The following is a 21,641-nucleotide window of genomic DNA, read 5'->3' on the forward strand; positions in this document are numbered from 1 at the left end:
ACACCGGGAATACTTTCCCGGATGTTTCCCCCCCTTCGTCGGTATCACCTACTACCGCGATTGGGCACACCTAGCATCGTTACTTGTCATGTCATGCATCGTTATGCATTTGTTTGCATTGTATTCATTGTTTCTTCCCCCTCTTCTCTCCGGTAGACTACGAGACCGACGCTGCTGCTGCCCAGTTCGACTACGGAGTTGACGACCCCTCCTTCTTGCCAGAGCAACCAGGCAAGCCCCCCCCTTGATCACCAGATATCGCCTATTCTACTCTATACTGCTTGCATTAGAGTAGTGTAGCATGTTACTGCTTTCCGTTGATCCTATTCTGATGCATAGCCTGACATTGTTGCTACACCTGTTGATACCTTACCTGCAATCCTAAATGCTTAGTATAGGATGCTAGTTTATCATCATTGGCCCTACATTCTTGTCAGTCTGCCTTGCTATACTATTGGGCCGTGATCACTCGGGAGGTGATCACGGGTATATACTATACATACATACATACTATACAGATGGTGACTAAAGTCGGGTCAGCTCATTGAGTACCCGCAAGTGATTCTGACGAGGGGGCTGAAGGGGCAGGTGGCTCCATCCCGATAGAGGTGGGCCTGGGTTCCCGACAGCCCCCGACTATTACTTTGTGGCGGAGCGGCAGGGCAGGTTGAGACCACCTAGGAGACAGGTGGGCCTGGCCCTGTTCGGCGTTCGCGGATACTTAACACGCTTAACGAGATCTTGGTATTTGATCTGAGTTGGCTACGAGCTTATACGCACTAACCATCTACGCGGGAGTAGTTATGGGTATCCCGACGTCGTGGTATCAGCCGAAGCACTTCAGACGTCAGCGACGGAGCGGCGCGCGCCGGATTGGACTGGAACGCCACTAGGCTAGGTCTGCTTCCGGCCGCCCACGCAACGTGCAGGTGTGCTCAGGGCGATGGGCCCAGACCCCTGCGCGCTTAGGTTTAGACCGGCGTGCTGGCCTCTCTGTTGTGCCTAGGTGGGGCTGCGACGTGTTGATCTTCCGCGGCCGGGCATGACCCAGGAAAGTGTGTCCGGCCAAATGGGATCAAGCGTGTTGGGTAAGTTGGTGCACCCCTGCAGGGAAGTTAATCTATTCGAATAGCTGTGATCTTCGGTAACAGGACGACTTGGAGTTGTACCTTGACCTTATGACAACTAGAACCGGATACTTAATAAAACACACCCTTCCAAGTTCCACAGACAACCCGGTGATCGCTTTTCTACAGGGCGACGAGGAGAGGATCGCCGGGTAGGATTATGCTACTGCGATGCTACTGGAGATGCCACTTGGAGATGCTACTTGGAGGACTTCAATCTACTCTCTTCTACATGCTGCAAGACGGAGGCTGCCAGAAGCGTAGTCTTCGACAGGATTAGCTATCCCCCTCTTATTCTGGCATTCTGCAGTTCAGTCCACCGATATGGCCCCTTTACACATATACCCATGCATATGTAGTGTAGCTCCTTGCTTGCGAGTACTTTGGATGAGTACTCACGGTTGCTTTTCTCCCTCTTTTCCCCTTTCCCTTCTACCTGGTTGTTGCAACCAGATGCTGGAGCCCTGGAGCCAGACGCCACCGTCGACGACGACCCCTACTACACTGGAGGTGCCTACTACTACGTGCAGCCCGCTGACGACGACCTGGAGTAGTTTAGGAGGATCCCAGGCAGGAGGCCTGCGCCTCCTTCGATCTGTATCCCAGTTTGTGCTAGCCTTCTTAAGGCAAACTTGTTTAACTTATGTCTGTACTCAGATATTGTTGCTTCCGCTGACTCGTCTATGATCGAGCACTTGTATTCGAGCCCTCGAGGCCCCTGGCTTGTATTATGATGCTTGCATGACTTATTTATGTTTTAGAGTTGTGTTGTGATATCTTCCCGTGAGTCCCTGATCTTGATCGTACATATTTGCGTGCATGATTAGTGTACGATTAAATCGGGGGCGTCACAATATGTAGTGTAGATCCTTGCTTGCGAGTACTTTGGATGAGTACTCAAGGTTGCTTTTCTCCCTCTTTTCCCCCTTTCCCTTCTACCTGGTTGTCTCAACCAGATGCTGGAGCCCAGAAGCCAGACGCCACCATCGATGATGACCCCTACTACACTGGAGGTGTCTACTACTACGTGCAGGCCGCTGACGACGATCAAGAGTGGTTTAGGAGGATCCCAGGCAGGAGTCCTGCGCCTCTTTCGATCTGTATCCCAGTTTGTGCTAGCCTTCTTAAGGCAAACTTGTTTAACTTATGTCTGTACTTAGATATTGTTGCTTCCGCTGACTCGTCTATGATCGAGCACTTATATTCGAGCCCTCGAGGCCCCTGGCTTGTATTATGATGCTTGTATGACCTTTATTATTTGTAGAGTTGTGTTGTGATATCTTCCCGTGAGTCCCTGATCTTGATCGTACATGTTTACGTGTATGATTAGTGTACGATTGAATCGGGGGCGTCACAGAAGAGTAGCGCATGGGAGATGGCAGCAACTCGAGTCCTGTTAGCTGGTACATGTGCCATGTCCTATTGTACCTCGCCAGCGACCGGAGCAACACTTCGAGGGGCGCAGCCGCCCGCCAGACAAGGTTCCGGCGGAGCCGAGCGAGCTCTACTTAGATTAGGTTTGATGTTGCATGTAATATGGATTTGATGATTTGAAAATGGACTATCTGGTTATGGAATCGAATGTTTGTGTGCTGGCCTGTAACTATACGCGGACGCGTCCGCAGTCGATTGGGGACCGGATGTTGGTACTTGCGTTTTTTAAGCAACCATATATTTCATTAGACAAACTGTTTAAAAAGATTACACATATGGTCACCATACGAGACAAACATGCTTGTCAAGCAATTTTGGACAAAGAATTCCACAACAAGTAAAGTTAATATTCCACCTTTGGAAAAACTTGTGCCTCGCCGAAACGTAGTCCACAAACATCCTCCGCCACCACCATGGCAACACCGGGAAAAGATGACATCAAATTTAAACATGGATGACGGGGAGGTGGGGTCGTTCGGTGGGAGGGAGGAGATGGACGAAGGTAACCTGGGGGTTTCCTTTTAATGCTAGAGATTTGCAATATATAAGATTTTATTTTTGTATTAGGAAAAATTGTAACTGTGATTCAATAGTAGAGTTAATAGTAATAGATAATAAATGATATATTGCATGGGATTGGCAATTTTTTAGTATTGAGGAATATTTTATTTTATTTTGGAGGGTTATTGAGAAAAATCTTTCTTCAATGTTTTAGAAAAAGTGATAGCACATATATGGTGTGATTTTTGAATTTTTTATTACTAATCTTTATGTGATTTAATTGAATCGGCACCTGCCACGAAAAATCAAAGTTGAAAGGTGAGGTGAAAATTAACCATGTAGCATGCTCGGTTTCCAACATGACTTGGTTTCCCTATTTGAATGTTACTGTTTATTTAAATGGAAGGTTATTGGGTGGATTAGGGTGGGGCCCCTGAAAATCAGGGGCGGAGAGATTAGTAGTAGGAATTAGGTGGGTTGGAGTCTTGCATACACATCCCGTGCACACACATACCTTATTCATGTGGTGGGGCCCGATCAGAGAAGCTTGTCGGTTGAGCGGTCAAGCTTTGATGAATTCGCTCGTTGGAGCGCGCGGGCTTGAAAGAGCTTTTCCGGGATATTAGAGTCCTGCATGCACATCCCGTGCACACACATACCTTATTCATGTGGTGGGACCCGATCAAAGAAGCTTGTCTGTTGAGCGGTCGAGTTTTGATGGGTTCGCTCGTTGAAGCGCGCGGGCTTGAAAGAGCTTTTCCAAGATTAGAGTCCTACATGCACATCCCGTGCACACACATACCATATTTACGTGGTGGGACCCGATCAGAGAAGCTTGTCTTTTTTTCTTTTTGAAGTTTGATCAGAGAAGCTTGTCGGTTGAGCGGCCGAGCTTTGATGAATTCGCTCGTTGGAGCGCGAAAGAACTTTTCTAGGATTAGAGTCCTGCATGCACATCCCGTGCACACACATACCTTATTTATGTGGTGGGACCGGATCAGAGAACCTTGTTGGTTGAGCGATCGAGCTTTGATGAATTCGCTCGCTAGAGCGTGCGGGCTTGAAAGAGCTTTTTCGGAATTAGAGTCATGCATGCACATCCCGTGCACACATACCTTATTCACGTTGTGCGACCAAATCAGAGAAGCCTGTCGGTTGAGCGGTGGAGCTTTGATCTTTTTTTCGAAAAGGGGAACACCCCGGCCTCTGCATTAGAACGATGCATATGGTCACATATATAAATCAAAATGAGGTTCAACAAGGTCTTAAGGTCTCGAAGCAAAATAGAAAACGGCAAGCTCACACAAAACCACAACGCCAATAAACAACATGTTGAGCTTTGATGAGTTCGCTCGTTGGAGCGGGCGGACTTGAAAGAGCTTTTCCGGGATTGAAACACACAAAAAAACATGTACGATTACTTACAAACTTTTCGATTTATGATCAACGAATGGCAGTCATTAACGCACGATCTAGTAACTGATTTCTCTCAATAAATACGAGATTTTATCTTGCGTCGTTAAAGACACTAAAGGGCTAGCTAGCTAGATCTGATTGATCTGGTAAAGACTGCAAAAGCAAAAAAAAAAATTGATATATTTCCATATATTACTTATCTTCCTCATCGCTGGTAAAATAGTACGTACTACGTATTGATTTCATTCCAACTGTTCCTTGCTTAATCCATTCTATTCGTTGCCTGCATAAATACACACCGCCGACTGGTGCGACATGATAGTCACGGTGGTGAGTACGACGACAGTCATATGTCGATGGACCCTCATGTTGTTTTACTTCTCACCCTCATCCTCCTCCTGGGTACCGGAGACGGCAGCCTCGCCGTCGGCACTCCGTCCGCGATCATCAGAACCACATGCGCGGCTGTCGGCCAACCCGGCCGGGGAGTGGGTTACGACTCCTGCGTGGGCGCGCTCTCGGCCGACCCGGCCGCCGCGGCCGCCAAGGACGCACGTGAGCTCGCCGTCGTCGCCACCAACCTCACCGTGGCCAACGTCACGTCGACGGTGCTCGTCCTCGACGACCTCGTCAAGAACCTCGGGGACTGCCTCCGCTCCTACAGGGACATGAACAAGAACCTAGAGGGCGCCCTCGGTGACCTAGCTGCTGGGCGCCTCAAAGCGGCGTCCGACAAGCTGCTGCATGCCTCCTTCGCGCCCAGCGACTGCGACATCCTCTTGCTCGAGGGGAGCGCGGAGAAGAACCCGGTGAGCGAGGAGAACAACGACGCCGGTTGGCTGTCCCGACTGGCGTATGTGATTGCTACCTTCTAGGCGCCGAATCCTCGGCACCGACGTCAAGTTTAATTCTTGCCTCACGTAGCTAGCTGGTCGTTGATTTCCATTCGCTCGATCGATCGCAGAAAATGGAATTGCCATTTGTTGTCCAACGTGTGCGATGTCATTTCCACTAGTAGAGTAAGTTTTTATATATAAGTTGCATCCCGATTTTAATAAATTTAGGCTCACTTATAAACCACTTGTTGATGAGTATTCTCGGGAATTTATTATTTAAGGTATGTGATATTTTTCACTATACAAATATGTTACATTTCTCTAGGAACAAATAGTTGATTTCCCTTTATATAAAAACAACCGACTTTTCTATAAAAAAAACAGGTCAACCCTCTCACTCCCTCGCTGCACGGACACAAGCCCTTACTCACATCTCACTCAACCTGCACAGGTCGACACCGCCATGTCTCCTCACCACCGCGTCGCCACCGCCATATCTCCTCGCCACGATGTTGCCGCCGCCATCTCTCTCCTCATAATTGCTAGATATATGGACCAAATTAAAGTTGTACCTTATTACATGCTATTTGTCTCAAATTAAACTACAAACAGACGTGATACAATGAATGTGTATTACTTCCTGATACAGTTTTGTACTATCATCATTTTGTAGACTTATCAGATTGAGCATGGATCAAGTGGACAAATGACAACAAGTGGACAAATGACATATGGAGTGACGGATATTGCAGTTATTGCCAATAGGCCACCTCCAGATAATTATTCCAAGGTTGTAAAATGTTGTTCACAACTTTTTATATCCACATTACAACTTTCGTGCACTCTTCAGCATGCAAGTTGTTCACAACTTTGCTTTTTAGGATGATGACACGAACGTCCACGTGGATCTGGATCAGCAAACAATCAAGCTATGAACAAGCTGAAGGCCGCCTTCACCGCGACCTAAACCGACATGTACAAGGTCATCGCCGACACGCACATCGTCGAGGACTACCGCAACACATTTGCAAACTTGGCACTGCCGCTGTTATCCATGGCCGAGCTAGACCGGCCCAAGGTCCTGAATCACAAGGTCATGTCTAGCACATCAGCTGTTATCCATGGCCGAGCTAGACCGGCCCAAGGTCATGAATCACAAGGTCATGTCTAGCACATCAGCTGTTATCCATGGCCGAGCTAGACCGGCCCAAGGTCATGAATCACAAGGTCATGTCTAGCACATCAGCTGTTATCCATGGCCGAGCTAGACCGGCCCAAGGTCATGAATCACAAGGTCATGTCTAGCACATCAGCTGTTATCCATGGCCGAGCTAGACCGGCCCAAGGTCATGAATCACAAGGTCGTGTCTAGCACATCAGTGTCCAACAGATGTACGTACCGTGAAAAATTGATGTGGCGTTCAATTGATCCGCAACGATGGCGGCGGCGCCTCATTTAGGACCTCAGCGTCGGCTCCTCGATGACTCCTCGGCGCCTGGTTTCTGTCGATGTAACGAATAGATCGGCGGTGTTTCAGGTATCCGCGATGGCAGCGGCTGCGTTTCAGGGATTCATGATGGCGGCGGCGGCGTGGTTCCCATCGCCGTAGCGAATACATTGAGGGCAGTTTTTTTTTTGCGGGCGAGATCAGTTTTCGCCCAAACAATGAAGGAAAATGTGGCCATGAAAAGATCTTTTTTGAATATAGATTGATAGATTGATTAGATTAGATAGATACATTAGGAAAGGATGGGTTTTTTTGTGATGTGTTTCTCTTTGATTTTATGCCCATCGGTTTTGCAGGGGAGCAGGGGAGACAAAAAAAATGATGGGGCTAGGATCAATCGATGGTGGAGGCATTGTTCGGTGGGGAGGGTGATGAGACGAAACGACAACGGACTCTTCCATGAGGAGTAGAGATGTTTGATGAGGGAGGCACCATGAACGAATTTGTTAAGTAAAAGAAAAACTTTACCGCCTAACAAATCGGCGCATGAAAAGCTGCCAAAACAAACCGGCCCATGGACGAATTTAACGTGCACTCTATGTAAAAAAATGCATTTCACTTTTTTTGAGTCTAAAAAATGCATTTCACTAAGTTCAGTAAAAAAACTTTACCGCCTAACAAATCAGCCCATGAAAGCCTGTCAAAACAAACCGGCCCATCAAAAGGCTACCCCCGATACAAAGATTTTTGCATTTTTGCTGATCTGGAAAAAACGACAAGATTTTGTGACTCTCTCCGCTTGTACGGCAGCATTCGCGCCGACGTGCGCCCCAGTATCGCCACTGCATCTGCGTAGGTTTCATGTGCGTTTTTTGTCGGGGGTTCTGCAGGTTATTCGTGGTGACGAGCGTGGGATAAAAACACGATGTGAGGCAAAAATAAACCGATAGAAGTGGTGGTGGTGGGAGGTGGGACGAAGAAAAACCAGACAAAAATAAACCGTATCAGGCTATAAAGTGCTCCATTAGGAGTAGAGATACATGTACAAGGAGTGCGACCCTCAAGGCACCATGAACGACTTAATATTTTTTTTTTTAATTTTTGAGGGAGGCACCATGAACGAATTTAATGTGCACTCTGTGTAAAAGATGCATTTCACCTTTTTGAATTGTTCAGATTGCTTAACACATGTTTTTAGGTGTAAAATGCATTTCACTTAAGTTCAGTAAAAAAATCTTTACCGCCTAACAAATCGGCCCATGAAAAGCTGTCATAATAAACCGGCCCATCAAAAGGCTACGCAGCCGAAACGAGAAAGAGATCTTGCGACTCTCTCCGAGCAGCATTCGCGCCGACGCGCGCCCTCTTCGGTAGCCCGCCTTTTCAGCCACCACGACCCGCGACCACCTCCATGCCTCCGCGCCTCCTGTTCCGCCGCCTCCTCTCCACCGCCGTCGCAGCTCCCGCCCCGGAGGCCGCCGCCGCCGCGCCGAGGCCCACCGACCCGGCGCTGCTCGTCCGCCTCTGCACGATCCTCTACCAGCAGCAAAACGCCCCGGACGCCGCCCTGCAGCGCCGCCTCTCCGCGCTCCCCCTCCCCTCCGCCCCCGCCGACCTGCGCGAGCTCTTCCTCCAGGCGTCCGCGCGGTTCCCGCTCTCCTGGCGTCCCGTGCAGCGCCTCCTCGCTCACCTCACCGCCCGCCACGGCTTCGCGCACTCCCCCGCCACCGCCGCGCGCTTCCTCGACGTCCTCGCCAAGTCCAGCAACGTCGACCTGCTCCACTCCACGCTGCTCGCCCTCCCTCCCGGGCTCCTCTCCGGCGCGGCCCTCCGCGCCGCCGTCCGCGGCCTCGCCCCCGCCCGCGAGGTCGGCAAGGTCTCCGCCCTCCTCACCCTCTTCCCCGAAGCGCAGCGCCCCCGCGTGCTCGCCTTCATCGTCGACGTCGTCTGCTCCGTCTGCAAGCTGCCCGACGTGGCAGAGAAGGTGGTCAAGCAAGCCGAGCACCGGTACGGCCTCGCGCGCTGCGGCAGGTGCTGCGAGCTGCTGGTCGTCGCGTACTGCCGCGCGGGGATGTTCGCCGACGCGTGCAATGTGTGGAACGGGATGGAGAAGCGCGGGATCGAGCCCGGCGCGGCGGCATACGAAGAGATCGTGGTGACGCTGTTCAAGAACAACCGTATCCCTGACGCCATGAAGGTGTTCGATGGAATGCGAAGGAGGGGGCTGTCTGCCGGCCATGGTGGCGCGTGCTACCACGCGGTTGTCTCGTGGCTGTGCAAGGAAGGAAGGACCTGGTCGGCATTCATGGTGTTGGCCGAAATGGTTAAGAGAGGGGTGGAGGTGGACGGAGAGGTGCTGGGGGATTTGGTGTATAGCCTCTTGGCGAGGAGGAGGGTGAGGGAAGGGTACAGTGTCTTTCATGGTGTCAAGGAGAAGGATATTGCACTGTACCACGGGTTGATGAAGGGTTTGGTGAGGATCAAGCGAGCTGGGGAGGCGACTGAGGTGTTCAGGGAGATGGTTGCCAGTGGGTGCGAGCCAAACATGCACACCTACATCATGTTGCTTCAGGGGCACTTGGGGAAGAGGGGCAGGAAGGGCAGGGATCCATTGGTGAATTTTGAGAGCATCTTCGTCGGCGGATTGGTGAAGGCGGGGAGGACACTGGAGGCCACTAAGTTTGTGGAGAGGACAATGTGGGGTGGAGTGGATGTGCCGAGGTTTGACTATAATAAGTTCTTGCACTACTTCTCGAATGAGGAGGGAGTAGCGATGTTTGAGGAGGTTGGAAGGAGATTGAGGGAAACAGGTCATGTTGATCTTGGGGACATTTTTCTAACCTATGGCGAGAGGATGGCCACAAGGGATAGGAGGAGGAGAGCGATGAATGGGCGTTTGACAGCAGTTGAAGATTATAGTTGCTTACCATCATCTCAGGAGTCAGAAGCTAGGAGCGTGTGATGTGTATTACATATCATAGAAGTGTCAAATACAGTACAGTTTTGAGGAACAAACAAATATTTTGTGCTTGCATTTGTCTTACCTCTTGCTTCCATTCTCTTTGGACTTCTGGTAGTACGTGTCTTTGTTTCAAGTGTCTTGGTAAGTTCTTTCAGGAATTAGGAGGATACACGGTTCACCTTCAGCCCTCTCTTAACCATTTCATTTGAACATTCAAATGACGCATGTAAGTTCAAATGACTTGTATCTTAGCATTTTTTGTGATTTTATTTAATTCCGACTTTTAGATGCTTCTTCAAAACAGAATCTTTTAATGAGCATAGATGCTTCTTCAAAACAGAATCTTTTAATGAGCAGTCTTTCTTGAAATAAGAATGTTGCAAGTTAAATTTCTGCACATACATACATTATTTGTGGTAAATAATCACCTATAATTGTTGAAATAACCACGCAAAAGATTTTCCTAACCTAATAATAACATACATAGTTGAAACAACCACCCTAAAGGCCTAAACAAAATTTTAGGCATAAAAAAGGCATCCATGAGTAGCATTTAAAGTTGACATGAATGACGCCTGGATTCAAACATAAGTTACATAACACCTTGATTTGTGTTATTTAACTGAGATTTTTTATACTGATGGTTTGTTCTTATCAATTTTGAGATAAGGTGATGTATCTAATTAGGAAAATTACACACGATGAACCACACCATCGAAGTCTGACAATGTGAAGCCGACATATCCTGAAAGGCTCCTTCAGCTGCTGCTCCCTTTGAATTATGGGGCAGCAAGACAACAACATATCATTGAAAAGTCATAAGATTGTTTGTTGGCAGCAATGGCTGATTCAATGGCCATTGGTTCCATGACTCAAATGACCTGTTGTTATCATCATGATGTATGATGGGATAAATAATTGACGGGCAAGATTGAGCGAGCCAGCTGCCTCCATGTGGTGAAATCTCATAGCCTACAGGTGAAACCATCGCTTGGTTACCAAGTAATCAACCAAAAGCACGCTGGTAAGAAGTCTCATTCATTAAGGTGGCACGTGTATCCATCTAAATGACTTCAAGTTCATATCTTAGCTTTTTTTTTTTTTTGCGATTCTCTCTGGTTCAGATTTTCAGATCCTTCGTCAAAACAGAACATCTGAATGAGCAGTCTTTTTTAAAATAAGAATGTTGCGCGTTAATTTCTGCACCTGCATACATTCTTTTGGTAAATAATCACCTACAAGTTGTTGAAATAACCACTTGAAAGATAAACAACCACCCCTAAAGGTCTAAACAAGTTTTTAGGCATGACGTAAACAAAGGCTTCAGTAAGTATCATTTAAAGTTGATGTGGATGGCACTTGGATTCAAACATGACCTTCTTGATTTATGCTATTTAACTGACATTTTTTTATACCAGTGGTTTGTTCTTATCAATTTTGATTAAGATGATGTACCTAATTTTGAGGTAAGAGATGTACTCCCTCCTTAAACTAATATAAGAGCGTTTAGATCACTACTTTAGTATTCTAAACGCTCTTATATTAGTTTACAGAGGTAGTACCATTCAAGTCAGACAACGTGAATTGGACATTTCCTGGAAGGTGTCCTTAAGCTGCTCCCGCCTTTGAACCATTGGGCAGTAATAAGACAGCGACGTATCATTGAAAAGTCATAAGATGCTTGTGTGGACTATATTGGTATAGGTGTGTGGCCTGGACTCTTCGCTTGGAGGATGGTGAGGAGCATTTCCTGTGCCCCCCACATATATTGCCCAGCCCCATTCAAACAGACAACAGCAGAAACTCTTATCCCCCTTTTGGTACTTGGTAGAGAGATGGAGCATCCTGTTGTTAGCGCTAGTGGGGGAGCCATTAACATACTGTTATGTAAGCTGGGTACGGTGCTCATCCAAGAAGCACAGCTCCTTGGAGGCATCCGAGGCGAGCTGCAGTACATGAAGGATGAGCTTGAGAGCATGACAGCATTCCTGCAGGACCTTGCTGAGGGGGGAAACCGCAGGAAGCAGGTTAAGATTTGGATGAAACAGGTGCGAGAGGTCGCGTATGATGTTGAGGATTGCGTTGATGAGTTTACATATCACCTTGGCAGCACCACGAGTGGTTCTGGCCTTGTCGGGCTCTTCCACAGATGCATCCGTTTCCTGCAAACTGTCAGGGTGCGGCGGCAGATTGCGAAACAAATCCAAGAACTGAAAGCGCGCGCTACAAGTATCAGTGACCGAAACTCAAGGTACTTGCATTTGCGTTCCTTATATAAAATTCTTATGCGTCTTGGCATTTACCCTATGATTTCCCTCTAAATGAAACATGGTAAATGTGGTAGCTCTGTAGCAGGAGGACTGGAGGAAGTATAAATTATGTGTTCTGGTGTTGTGATAAAAATTGAAAAGATTCATTCCACTGTTGCAACTATTGGATAAAATTTTGTAAATACTACCTGTGTCCCAAAATAGATGACATTGTTAAGCATGTCGTCAAACTTTCTCCATCTTTGACAACTGACTAAGAAAAAAAAATGTTTAGATTAGTTGAGTAAAATTGTACCACTGGATTTGTCATGAAAAAAATCACAATATAAACTTTAATTGTCATTTACTTACATATTTATAGAGAACAAAATGGCCAAAGTTGCTCCTTAGAGATTGTGCAAAGTCACAAACATTATCTATTTTGTATGCGAGAGAATGAACTTTAGATGAGAGTAATTCAGCCTTCGAAACTTTATAGCTACAATGTGTTTTTGCTGTAAAAAAACATGAAAGTTCTTTCCTCTTTCCCGTCTACTATGTATGAGCTGTAGCAATAACTTACAAACTCTTCTCGTAGGTATGGTGGTAATCATCTCATTTCTGGAGCAGAAGGAAACACACTTGCTGCACAACCAGCACCATCTTATATTACTTCTCTGGATATTCGTACCCCCGCACTCTTCCCAGAGATAACGGAACTTGTGGGCATTGAAGCGCGTCAGAGTAATATTGTGAATTGGTTGGTGGATGAAAACGTACAGCAACTACTGGTGCTATCTATATTCGGCTTTGGTGGTTTGGGAAAGACAACTCTTGCTATGACGACATATCAGACAGCTAGTGCAAGTTTCCAGTGCCGAGCTTTTGTGACTGTATCCCAGAAATTTGATGTGAAGAGTCTCATAAGGGACATTCTTCGTCAGATTATTCGACCAGTAAATCAAAATGGTCCAGCACCAGCAGTAGACCCACTCAAAGGCATGGAAGAATGGAACGTGGGACAGCTTGCAGATATGCTAAGGCAGCATCTAGAAGATAAGAGGTATCTTATTGTTCTCGATGATATTTGGAGCATGTCAGCTTGGGAAGGTATTCGATTTTGCTTGCCTAACTCACATACTGGAAGCAGAATAATTGTTACCACAAGAATGAAAACTGTAGCACAAGCCTGCTGCCTCCATGAGTATGACAGAAATTACGAAATTGAACCACTCAGTGGTAGTGAATCTAGCGAGTTATTTTTCAAGAGAATATTTGGTAACAGGGAAAATTGCCCAGCTGCCTTCAAAAACATTTCAGAGAGGATCCTGGGAAAGTGTGGTGGTATACCCTTGGCCATAGTCAGCATTGCAGGTCTTTTGGCTAGCACACCCTTGTATAGTTATGATCGCTGGGAGAAGATCTACAACTCTCTTGGCTTGGAGCTGGAAACCAATCCCTGGCTTGAAAAACTAAAGAAAATTCTTGAGCTTAGTTATAATGACCTTCCATACCATTTGAAAACTTGTTTCTTATATTTAAGCACCTACCCTGAGGATTATAAGATCAGAAGGAAAAGTTTATTGAGACGATGGATAGCAGAACGCTTTGTGACAGAGAAGCGTGGATTAAGTGCCTTGGAGGTGTCTGAAAAATATTTCAATGAATTACTCAACAGGAGTATGGTTCTTCCAATTGAAATGAGCTTTGATGGGAAGGTCAAGACCTTTCGAGTTCATGATATAATGCTAGAGATCATTGTTTCAAAATCAATTGAAGAGAATTTCGTCACTTTGGTAGGTCAACAGTCTACTTTAGCTCCTCAAGAGAAGATTCGGCGGCTATCCATTCATGGAGGAAGTAACCAAAACATTGCCACAAGCAAATTGTTAAGCCATGTCCGATCATTGAGTATATTTGCTGATGGAGAAATGTTACAGTTTGCTTGGATAAAACTTCTTAGAATATTAGACTTAGAAGGTTCTGGGTTTGCCAGGAATGGAGATATCGGAAATATATGTAAACTGTTTCAGTTGGAATATCTCAGTCTCCGGAATACATATGTCACTGAACTTCCTGTGCAAATAGGAAACCTCAAAAAGTTGGAGACACTTGATGTCAGGGACACAGCCATAAAGCATTTGCCTCCACACATTACCAATCTGCCAAATTTGTTAAACCTACTTGGAGGGAGAAGAGTTTATAACTACAGTGGTTTGTCTCCCATTTCCAATTTTTGGGGAATGCACATCCCTAACAAGCTTGGCAATTTGGAAATGCTTACAACCCTTGCACAGATAGAGATCACAGGCTCTACTTCCTGTTACATATCTGAATTGGGGAAGCTTTCACAGTTGAGGAAGCTAGGGGTAATGATGTTTGTTGATGACAACATAAACTGGATGTCCTTGATCACTGCCATTGCAAAACTGAGCAGTTGCCTTCAGTCGCTGCTGATTTGGCGACCAGGCGGAGTAATGAATTTCAGGATTCTTGATACACTATCCAGGCCACCAATGTTTCTAAAAAGCATAAACTTCCGAGGTAAGTTGGGACGGCTACCAGAATGGATTGGTTTGCTGGCTAATCTAACTGAGTTGACCCTTCGCGCCACTGAATTGGAATCTGAGGAGCACCTGAAAGTTATCTCTCAGTTACCAAGCCTGCTCTACCTTAGGTTGCATCACAGTGCATACACCGGAAGAGCACTCACCTTCTCCGCGTCAGAGTTCCCAAGTCTCAAAGTGCTCACCATTCATCTTGCTGTATACCAGGCATTGAACCTGAGGTTTGAGGAAGGCACTGCACCTAAGCTCCATAGGCTGGAACTATCTTTCTTCGAAAATGCTTCCATCCGGCGGCCTTCAGGTATCAATTTTCTTGCAAATCTTCAGGAGGTCTTGGTCCACGCCGATCCATGCCGTAAATCGGAAGCTATGGTGCACTATTTGAGGAATGAAGCTAGGAGGAATCCCAACCAACCTACTGTCACTTTCAAGGCGAAACAATGGAAGTCAGCACGGACAGGTCCAGCAATAGATTACAGAGGAAACATCTGGTTTTGATAGAACAGGCGTGGGCTGTACTCTGGACAGTTATTCAAAATTTTCAACGCGTCAATATTTGGTCAGTCAGGTCTCAAGTGCCAATAGTCAAATCATTTTGTTATTTTTGTTTCTGGTGATCTGTACAGATATGTGGACATCAAGGATGAGTTGTTGAGACAGTTTACCGTCCTTTTCTTTTCCAATGGATAAGAGATTTGCAGTGTTACTGAGCATTCTTTGTGGGCGCCTTACTGTCCTGTAGAGTCGATATTTGGATGGCTTCGGTCTCTGCTACCTGGTCGTGAATACATAGTATGTTTTTGGGTTAGCATCACTCTGGAAATCTTGCAACGTCATTGTATTTTACCTGAAAAGAAACATCACACTTTGGTTGCAAATTCGTAACGTTATCTTTTACAGCAGCAAATTTGTAATGTTGCTATTCGTTGTGTGTACGTTCTTACAATGCTTCAGTTGCCCTGTCTGCCATGTAGAGAAGCCACCACTGCTTACAATGCTTCAGTTGCTCTGTCTGCAATGTAGAGAAGTCACCACTGCGGGGTTTTTACTGCTGTGGTAGTGTGGTGTCGACTGTTGGTCGATCAGCCGATGACTGTGTTAAAATCCCCTCTGCGTGCTCTGCGCATCGCCGAGTTCAGTATAGAAACTCTGTAAGCTGTTGGATTCCGTTCCGCGGTTTATCAGTGAAGAAGTCATATAGAGAAGTTTGTGGAGAGGACAATGTGGGGCGGAGTGGATGTTCCGAGGTTTGATTACAATAAGTTCTTGCACTACTTCTGTAGTGAGGAGGGGGTGGCGATGTTTGAGGAAGTTGGAAGATGACCGAGGGAAACAAGGCTTGTTGATCTTGGTGACATTCTTTCTAACCTACGGCGAGAGGATGGCCACAAGGGATAGGAGGGGAGTGATGAATGGACATTTGACAGCTGTTCATGATTACAATTGCTTATCATCGTCTCATAGTCAGAAGCTGGGAGCTTGTGAAGTGTGATATCATAGAAGTTGTGGATGATGTAGTTTGGAGTAATAGAGAAATACTTATTGTTCTTTAGTCTTGGTGTAAGTGTTTTTTTAGGCATGGTTTGAGGACTCGTTCTATTTAATTGTAGGTTCTGGATATAGATGGGATAATTCTATTTTTGTTCAAAAATTTGGAAGAACTACCTCTTAGTTTCTTGTGTGTTTTTTTAGCGGTACCTCTTAGTTTCTTGTGCAGTATTATTGGGTATCCTTTGTGGCTTGTGGGCTACCAACTGGCCTGTATAATCTATATCTGGGTGGCTCGGTCTCTACTATCTTGTCGTGAAAAGAAGCATACGTTTGGGTGGATCATCTCGAAGTTTCGCAACGCCATTGTATCAAACCAGAAAAGAAACACCACACCTCCTTTGCAAATTTGTATTATTATCTGTTATGTGTACGTTGTTACACTTTGTGCGAAGCGAATCCTGCATGGTGGACGCGTTCGAAGCTCGCTTTTGCCTGCTGTGGTCGCTGTGTACCTCCGTTAAGCTTGCCGGCCTCTGCTCTGCAGGTTTTCAGTGAAAATTGTGGCTCGGATCACTCTTTTGGACTGTTCAATTTAACAGGAGTTCCTTGGTCATTTTCCCAAAATTTCTCATAATCTGGTTCGGTCCGCTAGGTAGCAGAGAAATACACGCTGACATACCCAAGGTAATGCTCTTGAGCCATCGGGAATAACTCCATTATGTTCATCAATCGAAAGTTTGACGATCAAAGGTAATCCTGATAATCAGACCAACTAGAAAAGCAGTCTTGCGCTGATAATCCTACAGCAAACAAACCACAAGTACGTCGTGCACTGCACATTACGTAAATCTAGAGTCAGGCAGAATTGGCACGACCTGTGTGATCAAAACAATACAGGAGACATGCAGAAGGATAACATTATGATGAACTGACGTCACATCCATCCTCTGACTGGAAGATAGTGCGTTGAGCAAAGAAACAAATGTATTAGGACCTTATTCTGAAATCCTAACAAATAAATCTCATCCTGTCTCTCCAGCAAAGAAAGAAAGCCTGGGATACTGAAGAATGATTAGGAAAACTGTTACAAAGTATAATTTACAGACTACAGCCTCTGTGCTCTTCGAGTACCGGCAAACACTACACGTGCCTACTTGATTGAAAGAACACCGGCATCATCAAAATCAAACTGGCAAAAACAAAATCAGCAATCAAGGCATAATCAGTGAAAATGTACTGCGGCTGAGGTACTGACAAAAGGTAGAGGTTGAAATCAGGGAAGGTTGCCCAGTACTCACTGCTTCAGTACTCGGCACTGTATTCGATGTTATACAGCAACTCCCTACGGGTCTCACCGCCCATCCGCAAGTTCAACCGTTTGCACAGGGACTGCAGTTTCTCGTCGCTATCAAAGTCTGATTCACGGGAGCAGCGTCTTCGGACCTTCTTAAGAGTCTCCTTTGTAGGAGTGAAGCCCACATCAACCTGAACAAAACGTTGGTTTGAGGGAACCATACATAAGCAATGTATAAAGGGCGAGTTCAGTTCAACTGACCATTTCGTCAAGAACAGCAAGAGCAGCTTTTGGATCTCGGTTGACAAGATGCGCATCGACAAGCAGGGAGTATGTTGTTGCATTTGGCTTAACATCCTCAAGGCTTACTAAATGCTGGAACACATTACTAGCTTCCTCTGTCTGAAACACAGAGGGCAACACATTAAAAGGGATTTTGTTATCTAGCTGCCAAACAGGTACTTTGAAGAGACATAAGAAACAAAGGAAATATGGCCAGCAATAATGATACCTTCTTTAGCTTCCCGAATGCATGCAACAGGGCATTGTATGAATGTATGTCAGGCGTAAGTCCAAAGTTTTCTTTCATTGCCTCAAAAGTTTCGTATGCTCGCTCAATGTCCCAAATATTTGCACAGCCTAGTATAACACAGTTAAGAGCAGCAACAGATTTGTATGGTGGATCCGCAGAACTCAGATTCTCTAACTGAACATAAACCTACAAATGGTAGCCTATAGGTTAGAGCATTCAATCATACTTCAAAAACAAAAAGACATAGCAGGGCAATAAAATGCTTATTCCAGATTATGAAGTCCAATTGACAAAGATCATGCAGTAGTAAGCATGTCATGAACAAATGAAGTCTGGCTAACCATGTAGACGTTGTACAACAAGTATCTTCCAAGTCTCAGTAAGCAAGTGAGTCGCAGTTATGTGCGAATGCAAGCCAAGTCATTCAAGAAATACATGTAATGCTAGCAGAATGGAATTGAGGTACAGAAAGCCACGAGAGATTATTGCCAGTGGAGAGCCAACGCACAATTTCCCACAAATATTACAGTAGTAATGCTGACCAAGTGAAAATAACAGAAGAGAAGAAACTGGCATAATTTTTTTTATAAAAAAGGGAGCATTCCAGCGATGTCACAGCATATAGAATGGATGCAATCATGTCGCCGACGGAATTATATGGTAGATGCTTTTTCTTGAAAGAAGACTCATTGCATCATGAATAGCAAGTGTAAGCGGATCTACCGAGTCCAATGTGGTGAAGCCATCCTTGCAGCAAGCAACAACAAGTGGTTGCAATGAAGTAAATGGTGAGAAGAGCTCTTTATCGATACCCTCAAAGTTCCTATAGGCATTTTCAAATTCACGAAGAGTCCCAAAAGCTCGTTGGAGTTGACCAATTGATGAATGAGCATAAATCTTCGCAAGATAAGTCTCTGGCGTGGGTGCCCTTTTCTGGCGCAAGGACTTGCGTAATATTGACCAAGCAGCGTTCAAGAGGTCACTGCTGCAGGTTCTACCAGCAGCACTGAAAGCTGAGAGTACTAAACCTTCATCGACTGAACGGTGAATAGGGGGTTTAGAACCCTCGCCATGTGCAATCCATCTCGCAAGAAATTCCAAACCAAACATGGCTAGCTTGCTATTGTTAGCTTCAAAAGCAGCTTCTGCTATGTCAATGCACCAGGCCCATTGTGGAATCAAGACTTTGTTCTTCTCTGTTGCCTGAAATAAACCAAATTGCACGGTCATAAATATGGCAGACAAATGATTTTTACTTGACAACTACATGCATATTATAAGGTGTGTGCCAAAAGTATGAATGTCAAAGGCCATCAGTGTAACTCACAAACATCTAAGGAATGAGGTCAACTGTCAAATTCTAAATAGCATACAAGCAATGAATGAACTGTTGTTTAGAATAAGTACCTTGCACTTCTCTATGATTGATGCCAATGTGTCCAAACTCCCAGATTTAACACATACTCGGACATACTCAGCAAATACAGGTGAAGATATCGCGTAGCCTGATTTAAGCATCAATTCCAAATATTTGAAGGCTGAGTCAGCACGGTTGTGTCTAAGAAGCAGATCTACAACCAAATTGTAGGATTCATCATCTGGCACAATTCCTGTTTGCAGCATCCTGATTTCAACAGATAAGAGTGATAGACGATCATTCTGAAAGCCGACTTTGTTGCAGCAACGAATCACAAAAATTTATGATGGCCTCAAAATAACACATTTGGTACAAATGAGAGCATAAGCTACTGCCATGCTAAACATGTAGGGAAAAACCAAAGATAAGCTGTCTCGGCCAGAAAAAACAAAGCTAAGCAGTTAACCGGAATTTTATTAACATCAACCCTCTGCAGGAAAACTCGATAGTCTACGCATTTGGATGACAAAAGCACTTACAAATGTAGTCTCAGGAACTCAGTGAAGCAAATCTCAAACGTGCCATGCCATGGATCAAAGTTCTCAGCGCATTTTTTATAGAAAAAGGAAAAGGAGAATGGGCTTGAGCGCAACGAATATATGACCTTTGCAACTAGCATCAGATCAAGCTATCACCCTACCATGCCAATACCAGACAGAAGAGGATTTGTAAACTACCTAGAGTAGAGTAGAGCAGTTGAGTCGTAGAGAGGCAGAAAGAGGACTCACCGTTCGACGATTTTCTCGGCCCCTTCGACCTCGCGGGCCTTGACCATGGTCTTGAGGACGAGGTTGTAGGAGGCGGTGTTGGGCGCGAGGTCGAACTCGCGCATCTGGTCGGCGAGATCGAGCATCTCGTGCGGCAGGGCGCCGGACATGAGGTTGGCGCGGAGGTAGTGGTTGAAGAGGTCGACGTCGGGGCGGTTGGGCTTGCCGGTGGCGGCGTCGAGGGAGCGGACCCAGGACTCGAAGAGCTGCTTCATGTCCTCCCAGTGCTGCTCCGTCATCCAGGCGGCGAAGGTCTCCTTGAGGTCGGCGGCGCTGCGAGCGGCGGAGAAGGCGGCCATGCGGTGGCGGTCGGGGAAGGCGACGACGGCGGGGAGGAGCGAGGAGGCCGGGCCGGAGGCGGCCGGGTTGCGCCAGTTGTCGCCGTAGAAGGGGATGCCTGCGGTGGGGTTCGGGGGGAGCGGGGAGGGGGGCTCGGCCTGGGCGTGGGCCGGGGAAGGGAGCGGGGAGAGCTCGGGCTGCTGCGGCAGCGCGCGGGTGGAGGAGATCGCGGCGCGGAGGAGGAGGAGGGGCAGGGGGGCGGGGCCCCTGCGGTGGTGGCGGCGGAGGAGGAGCGACGTGGCCGCCGCCGCCGCTGCCATTGTGGCGGGCTAGGGTTTTAGTGGGGGCGCGGGGAGTGGCGGGGGGACGTGGGGAGAGGGAGACGGCGGCTGAGATCGGGTGGGCGGGGGAGTAGGCGGAATGGGAAACAGAAGAGGAAGCCCCGAGCTCTTGTGCGCTGTGGACCTTCCGAAGGGCTGTTTCGTCACTGCCCTTCTTCTTTTTTTTCAGGAAAATAATCGTCCCCGTAGGCGGAATGACTGGACGCCCAGACCATTGACACTTGTGATCCTGATATGAAATCGTGAAGTTTGTTGTACTTGCGCTGAAGCCTCATAAATTATTTCTGTGAACTACTCTCTCTGTAAGAAATACAAGAGCGTTTAGATATGATCTAAACGCATATCTAAATGTTTTTATATTTCTTTAGGGAGTATTATTACCTCTGAGACATACTTTGATACAGAGAAGTAGCATGCGTGTCCTTGTTTTCAGTTAAGATGGATTATGTAAGAAAAACGATTGACTAGTTGTGTTATATAATTTATATAGTTCACGAATATTTATAGTGCTAGTTGTGTTATATAATTTCTGTAGTTCATTATAAAATTGGACTCTACTGCTCGCAGTGTTCGCCGTATAGTATTCTAGTGCGTACTACCCAAATACCAACACTATGATAGTGTTGTATTCAATTCACCGGCAAACGAAGAAGTTCCTACCCTAGCGCCGCCGCCACCAGGCGACTAGGGAGAGGCAACCTTTTCCTCCGATCTCCACCGGCCGGGGCGCTGGCCCCCTCTCCCTTCGGCCGCTGCTCCGGCGACAGGAGAAAGAGGGGACCTCGTTCCTTTGCTTTGTAGTTAGGGTTTTGATTTATAGGTCGTGGTGCGTCGTTGGGGTGGTGGGAGCGGCGCCTGGACGAATAAATCTGCCTCAACTCTACTTCCACACCGGCGGTGTCTTTCATGGCGGAGTCTCGGAGTTGATGGCATCGTGTCTCTGTCGATCCCTTAGATCGGCAGCGTTAGGGGTCATGGAT

The 21,641-nt window shown here is 46.5% G+C and overlaps 4 protein-coding genes across 4 annotated transcripts; 3 read left to right on the forward strand and 1 right to left on the reverse strand.

Annotated features, from left to right (window-relative positions):
- Positions 1-4,786: 4,786 nt before the first annotated feature.
- LOC123041044 (putative invertase inhibitor) lies at positions 4,787-5,558 on the forward strand. The gene has a single exon (XM_044463744.1). It carries the CDS (start codon positions 4,829-4,831, stop codon positions 5,351-5,353), a length of 525 nt encoding a protein of 174 aa, XP_044319679.1. The 5' UTR covers positions 4,787-4,828; the 3' UTR covers positions 5,354-5,558.
- A 2,513-nt stretch (positions 5,559-8,071) lies between these two features.
- LOC123041045 (putative pentatricopeptide repeat-containing protein At1g26500) lies at positions 8,072-9,991 on the forward strand. Its single transcript, XM_044463745.1, has one exon. The coding sequence runs from the start codon at positions 8,174-8,176 to the stop codon at positions 9,722-9,724; it is 1,551 nt and encodes a 516-aa protein (XP_044319680.1). The 5' UTR covers positions 8,072-8,173; the 3' UTR covers positions 9,725-9,991.
- A 1,307-nt stretch (positions 9,992-11,298) lies between these two features.
- On the forward strand, positions 11,299-16,165 carry LOC123044306 (disease resistance protein Pik-2). The gene is made up of 2 exons (XM_044467013.1): positions 11,299-11,975; positions 12,572-16,165. The coding sequence occupies exons 1-2, from the start codon at positions 11,458-11,460 to the stop codon at positions 15,036-15,038; spliced, it is 2,985 nt and encodes a 994-aa protein (XP_044322948.1). The 5' UTR covers positions 11,299-11,457; the 3' UTR covers positions 15,039-16,165.
- A 744-nt stretch (positions 16,166-16,909) lies between these two features.
- LOC123044307 (pentatricopeptide repeat-containing protein At1g26460, mitochondrial) lies at positions 16,910-20,677 on the reverse strand. The gene is made up of 7 exons (XM_044467014.1): positions 20,003-20,677; positions 19,265-19,481; positions 18,581-19,060; positions 17,837-18,043; positions 17,587-17,727; positions 17,330-17,516; positions 16,910-17,220 (listed from the first exon to the last, which is right to left on the reverse strand). The coding sequence occupies exons 1-6, from the start codon at positions 20,638-20,640 to the stop codon at positions 17,334-17,336; spliced, it is 1,866 nt and encodes a 621-aa protein (XP_044322949.1). The 5' UTR covers positions 20,641-20,677; the 3' UTR covers positions 16,910-17,220; positions 17,330-17,333.
- Between the last annotated feature and the right edge of the window lie 964 nt (positions 20,678-21,641).

This window comes from Triticum aestivum, chromosome 2B (assembly GCF_018294505.1).
Source record: "Triticum aestivum cultivar Chinese Spring chromosome 2B, IWGSC CS RefSeq v2.1, whole genome shotgun sequence".
Taxonomy (NCBI): Eukaryota; Viridiplantae; Streptophyta; class Magnoliopsida; order Poales; family Poaceae; genus Triticum; species Triticum aestivum.